General features: G+C 34.2%; 1 protein-coding gene and 3 long non-coding RNA genes across 4 annotated transcripts; 2 read left to right on the top strand and 2 right to left on the bottom strand.

Moving 5' to 3' along the window:
* Nucleotides 1–1,041: 1,041 nt before the first annotated feature.
* LOC138131882 (zinc finger protein 761-like) lies at nt 1,042–13,004 on the top strand. Its single transcript, XM_069049151.1, has 2 exons — nt 1,042–1,198; nt 11,485–13,004. Exons 1-2 carry the CDS (start codon nt 1,196–1,198, stop codon nt 12,856–12,858), a joined length of 1,377 nt encoding a protein of 458 aa, XP_068905252.1. The 5' UTR covers nt 1,042–1,195; the 3' UTR covers nt 12,859–13,004.
* LOC138131422 (uncharacterized) lies at nt 8,834–9,406 on the bottom strand. Its single transcript, XR_011159804.1, has 2 exons — nt 9,269–9,406; nt 8,834–9,073 (listed from the first exon to the last, which is right to left on the bottom strand). It is a non-coding gene; the product is annotated as an uncharacterized lncRNA (long non-coding RNA).
* On the top strand, nt 9,150–10,334 carry LOC138131423 (uncharacterized). The gene is made up of 2 exons (XR_011159805.1): nt 9,150–9,298; nt 9,402–10,334. It is a non-coding gene; the product is annotated as an uncharacterized lncRNA (long non-coding RNA).
* Nucleotides 13,005–19,516: 6,512 nt separating the features above from the next.
* LOC138132049 (uncharacterized) lies at nt 19,517–21,327 on the bottom strand. The gene is made up of 2 exons (XR_011159970.1): nt 20,456–21,327; nt 19,517–20,399 (listed from the first exon to the last, which is right to left on the bottom strand). It is a non-coding gene; the product is annotated as an uncharacterized lncRNA (long non-coding RNA).
* Between the last annotated feature and the right edge of the window lie 222 nt (nt 21,328–21,549).

Below are 21,549 nucleotides of genomic sequence, written 5' to 3' on the forward strand. Positions count from 1 at the left end.
ACAAATCAGTTATGCTAGGCGTCATGATCTGTAAGTTACGAAAAGGGCGAAGGAGACGCCAAACAGCTTGAAAACCTTCAGTTTGACAAACTGACACATCAGTCATAATGACAATAAATGGTCGCTTGCATTGACTTTTTTGAAATGTCAGAAATTTGCCGGCCTAAATTTATTGTCCGCCATAGTACCTATAATCTGTTTCAACATCAAAAATCCACCACCTGTTGAATTATGTTGGCAGAAACAAAGAAATCCCTAGAATAAATTTCTTTTTTTTAGGTTGGCCCAACGTCCTGCCAAAATTTGACACTGAACTGTTAAGTTTATTAAGTAACACAAAATAATATAGGTATAGCTACCACCTTTTGAGTGTAATAATAAAATGTGAATAAGAAAAACACGATGAATTACAACCTAAACGACTGTCAACAGTTTTCTTTCATAACCCCACTTTTTTCTGACACTAAAAACAAAAGTTGGCGAGGTTGTCGGTTGTATTTTCGAGGTAGAATGCAGTGTTGGTGGATTTTTGATTTTGAAACAGATTATACTTAGTGAATAATTAACTTTTCCCATAGCAATACAAAACTAACAGAAACTTATTGTAAAACATGTTTAAACTCAATATATTTTTTATTTTATGGTATTGTTATTTTTCCTTCACAATAGGTTTATTAGTAAGTACATATTAGTAACGTGCGATCGAATAAAAAAAAATCGAGTTACCTGGATTGTGCTATTCTGATGCTTTGATTGGTTCAAACCACCATTTTCGCCTAATCTGATTTTTTTTTATTCGATCGCACGGTATTACATAATAATGTTGATGTGTAATGACACTTATAAAAAAAATTGTAAAACACTTGGAAGTGTGTTTATTGACTTTAGCTTTGTTTCTATGCACTAACATCTTTGATTTAAATTAAAATAAATTGAAATAAACATTTACAATAAGGAGATTAAATTTAAAAGATGCGCCATTATGTTGAAAAGTTGGCAACCCCACTCCTAGGGGTCGTCTTGATCTTTCATATTCATAGTTCCCTTCCCTTTCCTTCCATTATGAATATGACAATTCTGTCTGTCGCGTCCACGTCCATGTGATAGATAACCAAACAGAAATGTGAACACTGAATAGTGAATACACACTAACTGTGAACAATTTAAATACTCCTTTCCTGTTCTGAGAGAATTAATGGTAAGTACGTACTTGCTTTGTATATAAAATAGGGTATCACATAATTTCGATAGGTAAATTAAACATAAAAAATAGAGCACGTTATAATTACCGAAAGTCGTTTGTGCCGCTGTAGCCTTGTGTGATCAAGAAAATTTGTAATCGGGTCAGCTTTGGAAATGTTCGATATTCAACCGCATCGATAATAATTAATAGAGAGTTTTCGCGTTACGTTCCGTTAAAATAACCGGTACGCTATTCGCGAGTAATTACCGTAATCGCTTATTGTAATAATGAATCGGTTACGCTATTGCCTAGCAACACCGGCGTTAGCGTAAACGGTACACGGTTATCTGAAAAGCGTAACGCGAAAACTCTCTATTGTCAACTGAAATATAGCCGGAACGTTATGGATGTGGATTGGGGACTTGTCGTTAAGTTGGCACTACCAGCAAAAGTAACTAAACGCGCCAATAAGGTTATTGGAATTTATGACAGATCTCACTAATGTACAGTTCAATCATAAGTTTTAAGCGACCTTGAGTTTGACAATCCATATCCAAAACATTTCGAGTAAAGTGCGTCTATCGATATTTTGAAACGACTTTTTAAACACTAGTTAACATTTTGGGTCGTTTATGATGGTCTCATTACTGTAACAAACGGCAACGGTAAATTGCGCACAGCGGTCAAAAATCCAGAAAAGTATACCAGATACTTGGGGCGGAGGGATTATCGACCCCCTCCAGAGTACAAGTACAGGTAGCACCCCTCGAATCCAGTGCAAGTGAGAAGTGGCTGTTTCAATTTATAACATGGAAACAATGTTGAGTGAACGGGGTAAAACCCTAATGGTTATAGACGGTGCAAAGTTTAGAAAAGGTAGAACACTCTCGTCGGGAAAAACGTATTGGCGTTGTAGTAACAAAAATTGCAAAGCAAACTTCTATATAACGAGCCGGAATGACATGATTGAGAGCAATCTCAATCATAATCATGATCCATCTGATATATATCGGCAAAGGATAAGCAACAGTGTTAAAAGGAAGGCTGAAAAGGATATACCTATCTGTTAGACCAACCAAACTCATTCATAGGGAAATAAAAGGTAAAAAGTTTGTTTACTAAAAAGTGATTAAATGTGATGACAGGCCTAAATATTTCTTTATATACATATACCTACCTGAATTTAAATCCTCAACCCTGTCGAACCAACCCAAGAGGATTTGTGTGCAATTTACCGGCGTAAAAGGTCAATTTGGAATATACCTGCTTAATCCCTGACCGCTGTGCGCAATTTACCTGTGGCCGTAACAAAAACTCTTGATGGTACCTGCGGATTATTGAGGATCGGTTACTCACTACTTTTACGACAATCTTTGTTAGCCGGCAATAAACCACTGAAGGAAGCAAAAGGTCGTTTTAAAATATCGATAGACGCAGTTTATAACAAGGTAAGGTTACTTATAACAGGTGACCGACGAAAAACCTTTGATGCTGTATCTTGCTTATTTTTTATGTGATTTGAATAAATGAGCCATCAAATGAAATAATTTTGAAAACCCCCACCTGGCACTCGAGAAGAGTTGGTAAATTACGATAAATTACTAAATTATACAGTTACAGTTTATGTCGACAAATCCGACGCATGCGCAAATGATTGTACAGCATGATCAACAATGACTGAGTCTGCTGGCAATGAAACAATTGAAAAATATTGGTGTTTTTCTGTTTCGTAATTGGCACTGACCGGATGTTTAAACTTGACACGACATTAAAAAAAAAATAGGTTATGTCGGGTATGTTTATGCTACTACAAAAATGACCCTTTGATGGTAAACGTCAAATTCGCCTGTCAACTCTGTCAAAGCTGACAACCCGAAATGCGTTTAGATTACAGTGGTACCAAAATCATTCAAATGTTCATTGTTACCAACAGATTCTGTCATTCTTGATCACGTTGTATTTCACGCGCATTTTGCTAGCGCTGTTGCCAGATTATAATTATTATTGTTAACCTCCCAAAAACTACACGTATAGTCTTTGCCAAAACCCAGTGAACTCAATACTACTCGTATCTGGAAGGGACCCGTCCTATTGCCGACCGTAACAGTTTTTGTGTCAGGCGCATGAACAAAGACAGACTCGCGGTGTAGTATTTGCGTCGCTGTCTAACTCGTTTAAGAGTGCTGCGTTCGTTGTCAGGTGTACCTTTGATAGCGCTTTTACTGTTTATACTAGGTGAAATCTCTAAATATACAGGTTTGACTGACAATCACTTCGTTGTCGTGTGCAGTGATTTTCAGACTTAAATGGTATTTGTGCTTATCTATAAACTCGGTACAGGTTGCAAAGATACACTTGTCACTTTTATGGCATTAGTCATTTGAAATTACTTTAAAACTGTACTTACATATATGGAAAATATTCAACCCAAACTATGATTTTTTGGTCCCTTTGTGCCTTTATTTGGTTCAGAAATATGAAAAAAATGCTGTTGCAAATGACAAGTGTGTCTTTGCAACCTGTACCGAGTTTAGTTCCAAAATGGTCCTGAATTGTGTTGCTTATGGTTGCAAAAATTTACAGGATTCGAGATCTAAAATAAGTTTTCATACGTAAGCTTGTTACAACATAAGTCAAATTTTAAAAAATTGATGCAAAATGCAGCCGTTACTAATTTTGCGCAAAATTTGGAACTATTTTTGCCAAAACACCCGGTGACGGAAGAATTTATAGATGAAGATTTGCATGTAATACAACTACCTAGTTAAGAACATAACTGATGTGTTCTTAAAATGCAGAATGCATCACCATGCAAAATTTTTAAATTTTCGATTACACGGCAAAGCCTCAAGTATATGTCAAAAAATGACAAAATTAATTTTATTCAAAAATTGTTCATGTTCTGTGTTTTTTAAAGTAATAATTGTGTCCCGTAACAGTAAATATTGTCATTCTATTTAAAATGGCTTTTATTTATTACTTTCCTCTATTTATCGCCTCTTATTAGCATTATTAGTATGATGTGTCGTATGATGGGTCAATACCGGCCACAAGCCAGAAAAGGATAGAAATCCTACACAGTGGCGGGTTGCATACATCTGTAGATTGCCTCAGTCGCCGATACGTTCCCGTCCCTTCCAGGTAGTATGGAGTTCACTGCCAAAACCAAATAACCACCAACACTGCATTCTACCCAGAAAATCAACCGGCAACGTTGTGTACTTAGATTTGATTGGTCTAGCATTTTAGTAATATCAAAATTGCCATTATACACTTAGTGTAATTTTGTTTTCACCAACTTAATTCAACAGGTGGTGGTTATTATTTTAATTTTACAAGACTGGCAATGTGGCAATAGTTAATCTGATAAATCTGTGACAAAGCGAAAGTTTGATACATAATGAAAAATTTTTGGATGTCCCAGCTTTTAATGTCAACCGATGGTATATACAGTCGCGAGCGATAAATTTTGATCGTCGTCAAGGTCATTCTTTGACGCAATCGAAAATGCTCCGTTGTAAAACAGTCTTAAATATCATAACCTACTATCCGTTTATTAAACTCCCGCACTGTCAGTGTAAAATTTTTGATTTTTTTTTGAAGTCTACTATTGCGGGCAAAAAAAGTGGAACATCAACGTCATTGTCGTGACTTTTAATGTGAAATAACCCTTACCTGATTCTAACCCTACTTTGAATTGATTGACGTTGTCATTAAGTATTGTAGGTTGTAGGGAATGATTGTAAGTAAGCACGTAGTGAATATTTATTTAATGCAAAGTTCCAATCAAAATCTACCTTTATCAAAACAAGAGGGCATTTGGAAAAGGAAAATTGGGGTGTAAAATAAATTTTTAAACTGTCAGCTGGAATAGTGTCAAAAAAATTACAATAAAGCTTGAACTACATCGAATTTTTCAAAACTGACAGAAATTTGATGTCCCACTTTTTTGCCCGCAATAGTATCTTTTTTATTTCAGTTGTCTGTACACAAAATCTACATAGTTATAAAAACGTCAACAAGAAAAGTTTGGTTATGTCAATGGAAGTTAATTCTCTTCATTCCCAACAATAATTAACAATACCCTGCTTCTCTCTGGCCGTTAACAGTATTCTTTTACGATTCATATCTTTTTCTTGTTCAGCCATTTCGTGTAAGTAATACATACTTTGAATGAAAGAAAGCGAATTTATTAAACTTAACTTAAAATATGAAATTTCAAATTTTTGTGACAACGTTAAAGTAAAAATTACTAGTCTCAGAATGGCAGTGCGGCAACTTAAAAACACTTTGACAGTGCGGTAGTTTAGTAAATGGATAGTATCATCATGTTGTATGACATTAATTGTCTTTTTTTTCTCATTTTTTTTGACACTTTGTTAACATGGGCATAATCAGGCAGCGAATTGTTTTAAATTTGTGACAATCTAACCAAGTTTTGAAATGGCATTGACGACCAAGATTTATTGCTCGCCACAGTACTTATGATTTCAAATTTGCTGTGCTAGGATTTAGAGATATTCGTTACTAGGTTGCCATAAATTTGGTTAGGTTGGAGGCTATGCGATTTCTGGTGACAAACAAAAAATATCGTAACCGTAAGGCAGCGAATTCCTTGTAACAGTTGCATATACTCGTAGCTCTATTTCTCGCTAAGTGATAGATGTTTTTTCGTTTCACAATCAATTTTGGTTTCTGGCGGCATATTTAGTTGAACTTAATCTCTCAATTCGTAGTAACCAACCTTAAGCATTCAAAATTACTTTTGAAAATTCTAGTTATACACAACACGAAAAACGTTATTTCCCTAAAAGTTAGAATTCTAGGGAGTAATTTATGTTTGACACGATTATACTCGTAGGTATATAAAATACCGGGTGATCAAGAAGGACTGTTTAAGTTGGCAATGCAATTAAGAACATTTTTTTTATTCGGCTATTTACAACACTGCAACCGGATATGTTTTGTGGGTTTATTTGACAGATATCTGACGTAGCATTAATAACGACAAAATGGTGGGTTATGAGAGTAAAAATTAACGGCAAAAAGAAATCAAAGTTGGAATTCGGAATAATAATCTAAAAATTAACTAAAGGAAATTTTCGAAGTGCTCCCCATTTGGCCCTAAACATAAATTAACTCTTCTCTCGTATGATTCACCAGCATGTTTAATTTAATTTGAAATGTCAAATTTGACTTGTCACTGATGCGGCTGTCAGTGTGAAGCCGTCAACAACCGGAAGTTACTTCAGTTGTACCATTTAAAAATAAAATTCAGCATTACCAACTTAAACAGTCCTTCTTGATCACCCCGTATAACATAAAAATTAGGTACTAAACATTTTTGCCGCGTTTCTAAACTGACAATCAACAGGTGGTGTTTCAATAGAATTTATATTGGTTGATTCAAAATGGTTGTGGATAAATGTGGCAACTATGTATGAAAATTTATGTGGCAACCCTGTAGGTAAGATAGAGTTGACATTTCTTTGAGAGTTCATAGTCGCGGAAGTTTGAAAATTGTCAAGTCAATGTGCAATGATATAAAAAAATCAAATGCACGCCTAGGAAATGTCATACAAATGTCAACTCTACTCCACCTTCACAGTTGCCACATACATTTTCGTACATGGTTGCCGTATTTAGCCATAATCATTAATACCATGGCAATCAGAGCATTATAAATGTGCGTGACATTTTTTTCAGTCACTTATCCTTTGCTTGAAATTTGAATCATCTTGAATGCTTGAATGACATTTCTAGTCAACATTGCGACCATTTTTGACAGGGGTGTGTATAATTGGTTGCATAGCAACTCACAATGTGCTTTTTAAAACTGAACATAGGGAGTAAGTATGGACTATGTTCAATGTTAAAAAAATGTCCCGGTATATGTATTTGAACCTTTGAGAATATCAAATTTTTAGTAACTATAATTAATTGTATCAGTTTTCAAATAATGCAGCTTTACATGCCACAATTAAACATATCAATCGGAGAAGGCGTGTTTCATATCCGAGACAGATTCGATTACAAGTTTCTTGATCACCGATATACCCAATGACAGATTGTTGACAAACAGAGTTATAGAGGTTACTATAGTATTGCCGTTGCCGTTATAACTTTTTATCCGCCCACATAAATTGACCAATGAGAATCAAAGCGAGATTCAATCTCTATAATTTTTCATCACATTTGCCACGTAAAAAACTGAAGGTTAGAATTTAGTTGTCAAGTCCACAATTATTATTGTTTTAGGTTTTAAAAAATAAAATTTCATTAAGACAATTCGAATGTTAGATTTTTTTTCTGTGTAAATCAGATCATCTTAACAACCTATTTGATTGGTAATTAAGATAATGTAATGGGCGGGGCAGATAAAATGTTTGTTTTCCTTAGTATAAATTTGTGAACGGGACGGTTCAATGTAGGCTCTGCGAACGAACGTTGCCAATGTTGAAGTTTTTTATTTTCATGTTATTTGAAGAGGTTGAATCTAGTGCACTATTGGGGACAAATTACTTCCGTTGTCAAAATCATATGAGTAACATAAAGTTGTAAATCCAGCATTAGGATGGTTAACCTTATTTTTTACTACTGTCAACCATTGTCACTGTCAGACTCATCATTGCAAAATGTTAAATACCGAAAAATGGACCGCTGAATGAGAAATTCCGAGGGAAAATTGAAAAGGTTTCCACAAGGTAGTTTGGCTCATGGACAATCCCTCGGAAGCGAGGGAGACAATTCTAAATTTTTGACAAGAGAAAAGTCAATTTGTAATATGAAACTGTCATCAATGTTAACTTGACGTTAATGCTCCGCCCACATAAATTGACCAATGAGAATCAAAGCCAGATTCAATCTGTATAATTTTTCGTCACATTTGGCACGTAAAAAAGTTAAGGTTAGAATTTTGCTGTCAAGTCCACAATTATTATTGTTTTAGGTTTTAAAAAATAAAATGTCATTAAGATAATTTGAATGTTAGAATTTTTTTTCTGTGTAAATCAGATCTTCTGAACAACCTACGGGTTGATCAAGAAGGACTGTTTAAGTTGGTAACACTGAATTGTATTTTAAATCGTATAACAGGAGTAATTTTCGGTTGTTGATGGCTTGTCGTTGTTAATGCTATACCTACATCAGATATTTATCAAATAAACCAACAAAACATATCCGGTTGCAGTGTTATAAATAACCGAATTAAAAATTTTTCTTAATTGTATTGCCAACTTAAACAGTCCTTCTTGATCACCCGGTATTTGATTGGTAACTAAGAAAATGTAATGGGCGGGGCAGATAAAATGTTACGTTGTCCTTAGTATAGTTGAATATATAAATATACAGGTCGCTACAAAGTATGGCAACAGTTAAATATCTCGAGAATGGAAATCCTTGAGATTTGGTATGGAGTTAAGAGCATTTAAATTCTATTCTTTGCAATTTTTTCAGTTTTATACCATCATTTGTTTTCGAGATACAAAGCTAACTAGAATTTTTTTAAATGGCAACAGGGGTTATTTTTATGATGTTTGAAAAGAGATTTTGTGTGCAACCGTACGCGAAATGAGCACTTCGCGTGCCTAGAGCAGGCCGCGAAATTGAATTTCGCAGCCGTTGCCTTGACGACGGCCGTAAAAGTAAAAGTCATTTCAATATTTATTTATTATCACAATTACAACATATCTATCTCTATATTTGCGGTGTGATCTTACAAAATCTGGATTGGGTACAGTTAAAGTTTGATTTATGCCAGTTTTTGTGTCAGGAACGGCCGCTATTAGTACAGAATTTTCATCCGGTTTGAAGTTCCCGCCAATTTCAAATGGTGTGGTCGCCTGATGATTCGATGATTGACGTATTGACGAGTCGGTAAAAAAGATCGATCTAGAACAGACACGTATGAATTAGGTTAATTTTCCACCGGTCAAAAAGGGAAATATCTAGTAACTAGTGAGTAGTAACATATCCTGAATCATGAATGGCATCAACAGACATTTTGGTTTATTTGTCTCTTCGCACGGCATCTGATATTTCCACGATTAAAATAACCTAAAACTTATAACAGAATTTAACGTTTACCTGTCACAATAAATAAATTCCAGTAAATAGGTAAGCCAATGCAACATTATCCGACAGGGTTTTCACATTCTTCTTGTTACATCAGTCTCAAAGTCACTGTAACATTTTTTATATTGCTGTTTCGATTTTTCAGGTTTCAAATGCGACACTGCACAATTTATAATCTTTTTTTAACTCTGGATGAGTACACGGAACAAGAGCTGCATATTTGCGGTATAATCTTACAAATTCTGGATTGGTGACAGTAAAAGTTCGTTTTATGTCAGTTTTTGTGTCAGGAACGGCCACTATTAATACAGAATGTTCATCCTTGATGTCATCGATAGACATTTTGGTTAGTTCGTCATCGTCTCTTCGCATGGCTCCTAATATTCCCATGATTAAAATGACCTAAAAAAAGGGCAGATTATACAGCAAATTGATCTGGTCTCGTGTCAATACCTTACACTTTTTCACCTGATAACCAACTGATTTTTTTTCAAAAAAGGTACCAATTTCAGAAACTTCGTACCACCAATGCCATCCCGTATGTTCAGCGTGAGCTTCAACATTGAATATGTACTCCATAAAGTTGAACTTTTCACAGTTTTTGATTTTTCCATTAAATAAGCCAAAACAACATTCTCCGACACCGTTTTCACATTATTTTTATTACACCGCTCTTTAAAGTCATTGTAACACTTATCGTACTGCCGTTTGGACTTTTCTGGTATTAAATTGGACACTGCACAATCTGGGGAAGTAGACGGAACAAAAACGTTGTAATTTTTTTGCGACATTTTTCCAATTTTTCTCAAAATGAATTGTTTTATTTATGTCGTTTCCATAGCGACATGGCGACATGTAGGCCGACTTTATTTTTATTGACAGTGAAGGAAATTTTACTTGTTCATTTTATAATTACAAATTTTCGGGTTGCACACAAAATGTTGTGTACACCTCGGCTACGAAATCCTTTGACGACCTCGAGATTGTCTTGTCTCGGCCGCAAAGCGGCCTTGACGACAATTTTTCTCTCGGTTCGTCAAAGTAGGATTTCGCAGCCTTGCTATACAAATAACTATTTTTTCTGAATTCAACGATGTATCACATGTAATAATAGTTTACATAACAACCCTAAAAAAAAATCTTTAAATTTAATTCAAAAATAAATAAACGTAGCTACCGTTTGAGGCTCTTTTTATTAAATCTATCAAACCGTTTGTTGGAATTCTTTGAAATTTGCTACGGAGTTAAGGGCATTTAAATTCTATAATTTGTAATTTTTTTGAGTTTAATACCTTCATTTGTTTTCGAGATACAAAGCTAACTTGAATTTTTTTAAATGGCAACAGGGGTTAATTTCATGATAAAGAGTGTTTTTTTTTAATTCAACACTCTATCACATAATGACCGTTTCATTTTTTGTGTGTCATCAAAAGTGTCATCACTTCAGCACAGCTTCGTCCCCTATCACCATATCCAATCATCATTAGAACTTCTATCCGCTCGGTTTCACTTAAATAAGACATTTTTATAATAAATAAATAAGTAATAAATAAATTAATAATAGAAACTGTTTTCAAAGATAACTGTTTATTTATTTTTGAATTAAAATTAAAAAATTTTTTTTGACCATTCTTATGTAAACTATTATTACATGTGATACATCGTTGAATTCAGAAAAAAAACCTCTTTTCAAAAATCATAAAATTAACCCCTGTTGCCATTTAAAAAAATTCAAGTCAGCCTTGTATCTCGAAAACAAATGAAGGTATAAAACTGAAAAAATTGGAAAGAATAGAATTTAAATGCTCTTAACTCCTTACCAAATCTCAAGGTTTTCCGAGAAACCATTCTCGAGATATTTAACTGTTGCCATACTTTGTAGCGACCCTGTATAATAAACTAGGCAAAAATGAATAGGGAATTTCACAATTTTTCTTGGAAAACAAAATAATTGCCCCAATCCTCCCACTTATTCTTCAACACAAAATAAATTTAAAATGTTACAAGTACTTGAAACATTACATTTAATGTGTATATTAATATATTTCTCACACATTTCATTGCAAATTTTAAACTGTATTTAAAAAAAAATCAAAAAAGGAAAAATTCCCTATTCATTTTTGCCTAGTTTATATAAATAAAAATTTACAAGTAGATAGGACAAGAGTTGTATATTATGCAATTATTTTGAGTAGTTTTTTGAATTGAGATGAAATGAAATTTTTCAGATTAAGTACAAGATCAAAATGCCAAATCTGGAATATAACGAGAGTATTCCGAAATGTGGCTACGAAAATATTCACAACTGCAAGAACTACATGGCGAATGACGTGAAACGTCACCGAGTGCCACTCGAACCATCCAGATGCGAAAGAAACGATTCGGAAAAATACTACTGCAAGGACTGCAATTTTGAAACCGATTTTGTGGTAATTTTAAAGCAACACATTAGGGAATATCACAGAAAGGACACTGAGTGTGTGCAAGATCAACAAAAAAATGGCACGGTAGTGAAAAACTACATTTGTCAAAAGTGCTCGTTTAAAACATATCCGGTTTTACGTCTGTGGGTTTTACTGTGGATCAAACGCTTGGAAAGTTCCTGTTTTGATACAGAAGAAGAATGTGAGAACCTACGTACTGTGTCTTGTAGTGATGAAGAGTGGTACCGATGCGAATGTTGTTCCTTTAAGACAAAGGAGGCAACAGTTTTGGGAAGACACCAGACCGCGAAGCAGTCACTTCACCAGAAGGAAAGATTTTGTTGCTTTCATTGCAAGTACAAAGGAAAAACCAAAAATCATCTAAGGGAACACGTAAACTATCAACATGCCACCCTCGAAGCTGTAAATTGGTTTCATTGTAACGAATGTCAGTTTACATCTAAAAGTTATTTCAGTCTCTGCAGACATAAGAAACTTCAACACTCCGCAGATACTGTTCAGTGGTATAGCCGCGATAAGTGCGAATACAAAACGAAATATAACAGCGACCTTAAACAACATAAGGTAATTAATCTCTCAGCAGATGCCATCCAGTGGTATAATTGCGATAAATGCGAATTTAAAACAAAATGGGACCATTCCCTAAAACGACATAAGAAAAATCACCTGTCAACATCAGATGTTAAATGGTATAGGTGTGATAAGTGCAAATTTAAGACGAAACGGAAGGACAAGCTAGAACTGCATAAGAATATTAATCCCTCAGCAGATGCTGTCCAGTGGCATAGCTGTAATAGGTGCGAATACAAAACGAAAAATAACAGCCACCTTAAAGAACATAAGAAAATTCATCTCTCAGCACATGCTGTCCAGTGGTATAATTGTGATAAATGCGAATTTAAAACGAAATGGAAGGAAAACCTAAAACGACATACGAAACTTCATCTCTCAGCAGATGCTCTCCAGTGGCATAGCTGTGATAAATGCGAATACACAACGTTATATAACAGGCACCTTGAACGACATAAGACAATTCATCTCGCAGAACATGCTGTCCAGTGGTATAATTGTGATAAATGCGAATTTAAAACGAAATCGAAGGAGAACCTAAAACGACATCAGAAAATACATCTCTCAGCAGATGCTGTCCAGATGTAGGTCGTTAAAGTTGTTGTTTAATAAACAAAAATAAATTGTAAGTACATACATTGTTTAAACTACAAAAAATAATAATTTTCAAATATTAAATTGCATATTTTTAATTATGATTTATGAATAAATTACCAGCTTACCACAAGCTCTACAAAATATTTCTTGGGTTGATTTTATTTCATACCATTTTTTTTTGCTTTTCCACTAATATTTATTCGCGTAAACTAACTTTTTGTTTTGGTATTATGTTTACTTTAAACAAGTTCACGAGAAAGACGGCCACTGCATACCTACTTTTGAAGATAAAGCAAACGAGAAACGATAATTTCGTAATGCCTGTATTTACGTTTCCCATTAAATTTCAAAGGGCGTTTTCACTCATATATTATAACGAGTGACTATTAAAATTTTCACTTAGGGTTGGCTATGGATCATTCTTTGTTTTCCGTTGCACCTTAGACACTGACAAGTTTGACATTTCAATAAATGTTTTTCTCTTAATTTGGCGTTTCATGTTATGCTGATGCATGGCCAACTTCATCTAGCTCCGGCTGCACTCCATAAGGCCGTAACATTATGCCAATTTTCATTGTTGAAATTGATTCCAACTGTCCAACAGCTTTCTTTCATAACCCCACTTTTTTCTGCCACTTGCAGACACACTAAAAACAAAAGTCGGCAACGTTGTCGATTGTATTTTCGAGGTAGATGCACTGTTGGTGGATTTTTGATTTTGAAACAGATTATAAATGGGTGGATAGGTAGGGTTATAAAGAGAAAATGCCTCACTGTAAAGACAAAATAAAGTGTTCATTGGTGTTGTAAAAAGTAAATGGTCAAACTTTGGGGAAAATGCCAGTTTACCGAATGGTTGAGATTTTTGGATTTTTAAATTGACCAATTTAAAATGTTAGCTTCAATCTCTTTCAGATATCTGAAGGGGAAGTACGGAAAATTTTGAAAGAAGGTTTTGAAAATTTGCCGGGGAGTAAACCAGGAATTAAACAGAAAAATGAAAGTTTTTGGAGTTGCACATTAAAGAAAGATCTACAAATCAAAATTTATCATTCGAATTCTCAGAGCGAATATTTTACTTTAGATAAAAGACTAGCTAAGTGTTGTTAAAAATACATTCACGTTCGTCTAAATAATATTTTTTATTTTCTGTTTAATTAGTAGTAAGTGGGCCAACTGAAGCTGGACGGGGCTCGTACACCTGTTAACAGGATTATACCCACAGTAAAAATATAAATTATAGCCATAGCTTCGGGCGGAAAGGAGGTGAAGGAAAGCGGTCGACTTTGAATCCACCTACCGGTCAATAGACATAACAACAATTGTGCTTGCCACGGCCTCCTAGATATGACAAGAGACAAGTCTCTTATCCGGCCCTGCGCGTCAGCAAAATGTTTGTGATTTCGAAATGACATTTAACGGGCATGACCAACTTCATTAAACTATGTTATGGCCATCCCAAATGTCGAAAAAACGTAAACCAAATGACAAGCCGATGATGGAGATGAAGTGGCGATATCTAGTGAAATTTAGAATAACCACACATTTAAAAAGTTAAGTATCAGGTTATGTTATATGCCATTTCATTGTCAAAAACTGTCAGTTTATACGTTTTCGTCGTGGAACCTGATCATTTCGTAGTAAAACGATGCAAGAATTACAGAAATCGAGGTTTTAAGACGCTAACTTTCCTCTAAATACGTTTTTACACCCGCAAGTATGAAAAAACACAGCAAAACCGCTCTGAATGGGAATTTCGTCGTGGAACCTGATCATTTCGTAGTAAAACGATGCAAGAATTACAGAAATCGAGGTTTTAAGACGCTAACTTTCCTCTAAATACGTTTTTACACCCGCAAGTATGAAAAAACACAGCAAAACCGCTCTGAATGGGAATTTCGTCGTGGAACTTGATCATTTCGGAGTAAAACGATGCAAGAATTACAGAATTCGAGGTTTTAAGACGCTAACTTTCCTCTAAATACGTTTTTACACACGCAAGTATGAAAGATCACAGCAAAACTGCTCCGAATGGGAATTTCGTCGTGGAGCTTGATCATTTCGGAGTAAAACGATGCAAGAATTACAGAATTCGAGGTTCTAAGACGCCAACTAATTTTTCATGTTCCTGCCATAGTGTCATAAAAGTATAAACTGACAGTTTTTGACAATGAAATGGCATATAACATAACCTGATATTTAACTTTTTAAATGTGTGGTTATTCTAAATTTCACTAGATATCGCCACTTCATCTCCATCATCGGCTTGTCATTTGGTTTACGTTTTTTCGACATTTGGGATGGCCATAACATAGTTTAATGAAGTTGGTCATGTAACGGGAGTACCTAAGCTCCCTCTTTTGAAACGAAGTCAAAAGCACAAAAATGTGTAATATTGGTTGCATACTTTTTTTAACTCAAACCAAGCATTAAACCCTTGTTAATCGTTGCAGTACTTCTTTTATTAAATTTTACAATGTGTAGTTTCCATTGTTCTTGTTTTCTAATTGCATAAATGGCAAAAAAAAAAATTGTTAAAAAAATAAATTCTAGTAGGCAACCAATCGTGCACCGTACCGCAGCGCACCCTTCAAAACAAAAATAATGCCTTGAACTACGAATGCGCACGGCCGGTAAGACTAAAAGTCTATCGTTATATCTAGGAGGCCGTGGTGCTTGCACATCAACCCTTCTTATTTATACAGGATTATTCTAAATGATTGTAGTCGAAGCAGGCCATGCCCATGTTATTACATTTTTGCCGCTTTCATGTGAACTGTCAGTTTTGTCGCTGTCACTGTCATTTTTTAGGTGAAAAGTGCGGTGATGAGATTTTTATTTATTTTTGTTAAATTAACGACTGAATCCAGATATATTGAGTTGTTTTGCACCCAATTTGACTCCCGTGTGTGAACGGTGTGTACTCACTATTCACATCATTTTGATGTTTTTTTATGTGGAGCGGCAACCATAAATTTTACATTCAGTTTTCACGCCTACTTCGACTACAATCATTTAGAATAACCCTGTATAAGGAAATTGAAATCTGTAAAGGGGAGCATAGAAGGTTGGTGTGTTGCCTATACGCCAACTATCAGAGTGTGAAACTTCAGAGCCATCTTACGTTGGTGAAACGTAATATTTTTGGGCATTGTACAACCTTAACGAGGTACGGCGCTGCCGTACCCAGAAACCCATAGACAACACAGTAAACCTATAGAACGCAAACTCCCAGAGTTTTTTGTGCCCCGACGCCATCTACTGGCTTGTGGTAGGTGCAAAATAAGACACAGCCAGCTGGATATCCTGGCTTTTTTTTATTTATTTTAATTTAAAGTAATTTATTTATGAAACTAAAAGACTACATTTATTTTGAAGTTTTTATTTTTAATCTTTTTCAATACATTTCCATTGCATTTTTATAAATTTTGGTTTGGTATTTCTTGCATCCTCACCCAAAAGTTTGCTCTTTAAATTTTGCTCTTTATTTTCATCGAATTTTGCATGAAGTTTTATACGTTTTCGGTACATTACAGTCCGAATTTTGGATCGATATTTTGGCTTTTTAAAATGTTGAATATGCTCAGCTTTTCTTATTTTCTTTTTGAAACTTTCACATCATAAGAATTTATATCTTCAGCTTCATTACTACATAAAACAGGAGTTACACAATTATAGTGTCTTCAGTAGAAACGTCGTAGATCAGTAGATCGGATGAAAATTCTATAAAAAGTAGTTTTCAGTTAAAATATAATTATCAATATTTTTTTACTATTACTGGAAGTAAATGTGGACTGGAAAAGGAGGGAAGTTGTATCGAGGGTACGGCCAGATTCGTTCGTGCCGAAGTCTTTGCTGGTAAAATGAAGTCCACACACAGTATAGCTGTTATACCAACACTTTCATAGGCTCCAAAGTTTATAACTGCTTGTTACCCGTCTTTTTAATACATTTCATAAAACGCCCAGGATATTTAATTGGATTTGGAAATTTATGGCGAGTTCCACATGGTTTATAATACCTTTGCACGGTGCAAAGTCTCACAATAGTAAATTTATTACTTATGACTTGATATGTCAAAATATAATTTTTTAAATTTTGGCACAAGTTTCCGCGATTTTTATTTTTATAAAACCGCAGCGTCCCCTGACGGCTTGTGGTGGGTGCGTTTCCAAAAAAACGAGGAAAATGCATAGGAGTTTGCGTTCTATAGGTTTACTGTGTTGTCTATGCAGAAACCCAAAGCCAGTCGATTAATAAAGTACCGACACGATTTGACGTTTAGATAAAAGGCAACCGTAACGATTTTTTCGCTACAAGAGGCGCTGATATCGCTATTTTGACTGGCTTTCATTTCAAGTAGTATCTTTTTTCGAGATTTTCGGTCCTATCATTGTCAATAATTTGTCAAAGTCTGTAGGAGACATTCTTGCAAAATTTGTATAATGTCCACTGACATGTTGAAATTTTAAATCTTGCATAAGTTCATTACCGACGCGTTTTCTATAGAGTTCGGTTCGCCACCAACGTCGCCGCTTCTTCTCTTTTTTAATCATATTGCACCCATCGTAAAATTAAAAAAAAGGCAAAGCCATAACTGCACATCTTCGGAGAAAGTAGGTAGAATGTTGGTTGTTTTTTAGTTTTGGTACCGAAAATAGACTCCGTGTCATCAAAAAAAAAAACGAATTATAGTTTAAAAAAATTAAATTATAATCGAAGGTAAAATAACAAGACCTAATTTTTTTATCAGATTTAACAAATTAGGTCGCGTTATTTTTGGCAAGATTAATTCCAGAATTCAAACTTTAACGTTAATTATTTATTTTTAATACTTACAGTTATTAAAAACACAATTATTAAAAGCAATTTGGGAATCTGACAGGCGTAACATGCAATTTTATTCGTTTTTGACAGAAGACAGACTAGGAAGACGATTTATCCGCGATAAACATTTTTGATTGGATGAAAGCAAGCGCTGAACACGCACGTTTGATGTATGTGAGAATTAATCTGTAGTAATATAACAATAATTTACTTAAATATCGGATTGATTTGCGAAGCTGATGGCATGCTCCATCTCGACTTATGCATTTTTATAACAAATTGACACAATTCGCATTATTTTATAAAAAGTGAAACTTATTTATTAGTTACTGTAAAGAGTTGCTTTCAAAAATAATAACCTATTTATTTTGTTCAGCATAAATGAAATGCATAAAAAACTACAGTGTTTCATTTGACAATCAAGACCGTTTAAATAAGGGACAAAAACTAATGGTAACTGAAATTGTTGGAGATTAGATTTATGAGTTTATGACTGTGGTCAGCTCCCTTTGTCGAGATGCGTTTGTGAATGGCGCTTTGGGTTCGTCAGAAAACCGACACTGAGCGGAGCACTGCGAACCATTCGTGGCGCGCATGCGCTCTCGAGGTTCACAGCTTCGCCGTGGTATCTATTTAATAAAATGTATGGATCACCATATTTGTAAGACAGCCTAACAAATTAATGAGTAAATGTTATAATCAACAGCAACTTCGCTCCTACCTTTTCAGGTAAAATTAGAAATCGGCCCCAAAATGGGCATCCAGTTATTCTGACGGACAAGCAGCCGTGATGCCTGATGCCTTAATAATATTTTTGCATCATCGGAACTATTAATAAATAGATAAAAATTTCTTTTTAATTTATTAAATTGTTTGATTTTTCCAAAGAAGGCATTTTTTACATTTTTCATACTAAAGTCCATTCATTTTGTATTGAACTTTTCAAGGTCAAATAATTTTATTTTTTAGCTCTAATTATGTTTTGTAAATAATGACATGCAGGTAAACACCGTAAACGTTGAATTGAGCATTGCTAAATCACATTATGTTGGTTAGATGCAAGTCACTATTTACAAAACATAATTACAAAGCCAAAATTTAAATTATTTGACCTTGAAAAGTTCAATACAAAATGAATGGACTTTAGTTTATGGCCCATTGCTCTGCACGCGATGCCGAATCTAAACAATAATTTCTTATTTGATTACTTACCGTCTTTTGATAAGTAAACATGTTCATGAAATCGGTAAACACGTGAAAATGACCGGTGGTGCAAAAACGTTTTCTACTGACAAATTGTCATTACGAATGTTTACCTGTAAAATGGTAAAGAAAAAAAAATTTCTTCATTTTCTTCATTGTTATAGCTACTTTTAATTCGTTAAACAAATTTCTGAACTAACAATATTTGCGTTAATACTTACCTGCCTTAAATTGAGATTGCACATCGAAAACGCGTATTCTTTTTGGAGATTTTTGGGTCCTATTTTGGTTAGTAAATTCTCACCGTCTGTGGGAGACATTCTATTAAAAATTTTATGCTGTCCGCTAATATGTTGGGACTTTAAATCTTTCTAAAGTTCGTCGAGCCTTTTTCTCTTTTTTCATCAGATTCCACATAATTCTTACTAGTAGAGTGCTCGGCGCTCCAATATATGCATAAAAATAACTTCCGTGGGGGTTTTATTGTTACAAGCTGAATTATATATAAAATAGAAGCTTATGTACTGAGGTTTCAAAATCCCAAGGCCGTCAAAAAACGTCCTGTTCCAAAGGGCATTAAACTTAAAAAGCGAGTTAGATAGATGATCAACAAGAAGAATAAATGACAAAATTTTTGGTATATTTTTCACAAAAAGTTTTGTACAGCAAATATTTTTTTTTATATTTCTAAAATGGTCCGTGATTAAAGTTAACATTAGTCTCTTACGGGAGAATAAAATCGAACAAAACTTTAAACCCCAATATCTCAGTTTCAGATGGTTGAAAATCTAATTCATTTTACACAATTTTTTCGTTTCTATCGCGACATCTCTAAAACAAAAACTCTAATCAAAATTTTGTATTCTTTAGAAAAGTTTGTATTATCTTTTGTGTTCATACTAGTATCGGTTTTATAATTTTGTGAATTATAATAAAAAAGTTATATAATTTAATGCAATGCAATGTAAATTTTCGGGGATTCGCTATAAGTCATTAGTAGGCGTCCCCACCCCGATGAACCATCTTTTATTGCACTTTTCTCCGTAGCTCCATTGCGCTTCCACACATTACAGATACTATCGCCGGATATTATGTATTAATTATTACTATTATTTATGTACTCATAACAATACCAGTATATAACTAGTATATTATAACAAATCTATCTTTATACAATATTTCAAATTTAACCAAGGGGTAGATAGAAACAAAATAAACTCGCGTAGAATACCAATCAATAAAATATAAACATATTATAATAAATATGTATATAGCCTAGTTATGATACTCTTAAATAGATATTGAATTCTAAATGAAACGTTTAAAGTTAATAAAATTTCACTCGTCATCAGAGCTTTCTGAATCACTTTGTGGAACTGGTGGAAGTGATGCGGCTGCTGTTATTGTTAATGCATTCCTGCAGGACTTCTGGGCCATGCACTTACAAGCACCTATGCACCCTAATGTACTTTTCTTGCATGTGCACACTTTACTTGCACAATCTGAAATTACCAGATTATTAGTAGACCTATGAATGATTAGTAAAACAATATCTTACCTTTTTTGCACCCACAAGAAGTTAAAACTGTTAATTTCTCTGGAAGTGGAGGCAGTGTTGTTAAAACAGGTAAAACTTCGCCTTTCTCGTCCATATGCCAACCGAATTCTTCAATTGGAGGTAATTGTGGACAAGGAACCATGGCATTCAGCCACACTTTAGTTTGATAATGCACTCTTAAGCAATGTTGCTTAAGAGCATCCTTCGTTGGTGGTAGCTTAGGAAATGATGTCGAAGCTGCCATGAGTCCACGCAAGGTATTAATTGACGTAATATCTGCATTTTTTGAGTACAGGTTAAGGACAAAGTCATGCTTATTACCGAAAATATCGTCGGAGAAATCATTCACACCCACACTATTTAAGTAGTATTTCTTTTTTATTATAATTCACAAAATTATAAAACCGATACTAGTATGAACACAAAAGATAATACAAACTTTTCTAAAGAATACAAAATTTTGATTAGAGCTTTTGTTTTAGAGATGTCGCGATAGAAACGAAAAAATTGTGTAAAATGAATTAGATTTTCAACCATCTGAAACTGAGATATTGGGGTTTAAAGTTTTGTTCGATTTTATTCTCCCGTAAGAGACTAATGTTAACTTTAATCACGGACCATTTTAGAAATATAAAAAAAAATATTTACTGTACAAAACTTTTTGTGAAAAATATACCAAAAATTTTGTCATTTATTCTTCTTGATGATCATCTATCTAACTCGCTTTTTAAGTTTAATGCCCTTTGGGACAGGACGTTTTTTGACGGCCTTGGGATTTTGAAACCTCAGTACATAAGCTTCTATTTTATATATAATTCAGCTTGTAACAACAAAACCCCCACGGAAGTCACAAAAAGCATATTAATGCACTCTACTATACTGCATCACTACACAGAATTAAAGCTAACGGTTTTTCGTTATCACTCTTATCACATACGGGTCGCTAAAAAGTATCGATACAGCTAAATATTTTCAAAACGGTTTAGCAAAGCTCGTTGAAATTTGGCACACAGCTAGAAGTGTTTAAATTCTATAGGCTGATATTTTTTTCAATTTTATAACATCTTTTATTTTGAAGATACAAAGCCAAATTG

The sequence above is a fragment of the Tenebrio molitor genome, chromosome 5, assembly GCF_963966145.1.
Source record: "Tenebrio molitor chromosome 5, icTenMoli1.1, whole genome shotgun sequence".
Taxonomy (NCBI): Eukaryota; Metazoa; Arthropoda; class Insecta; order Coleoptera; family Tenebrionidae; genus Tenebrio; species Tenebrio molitor.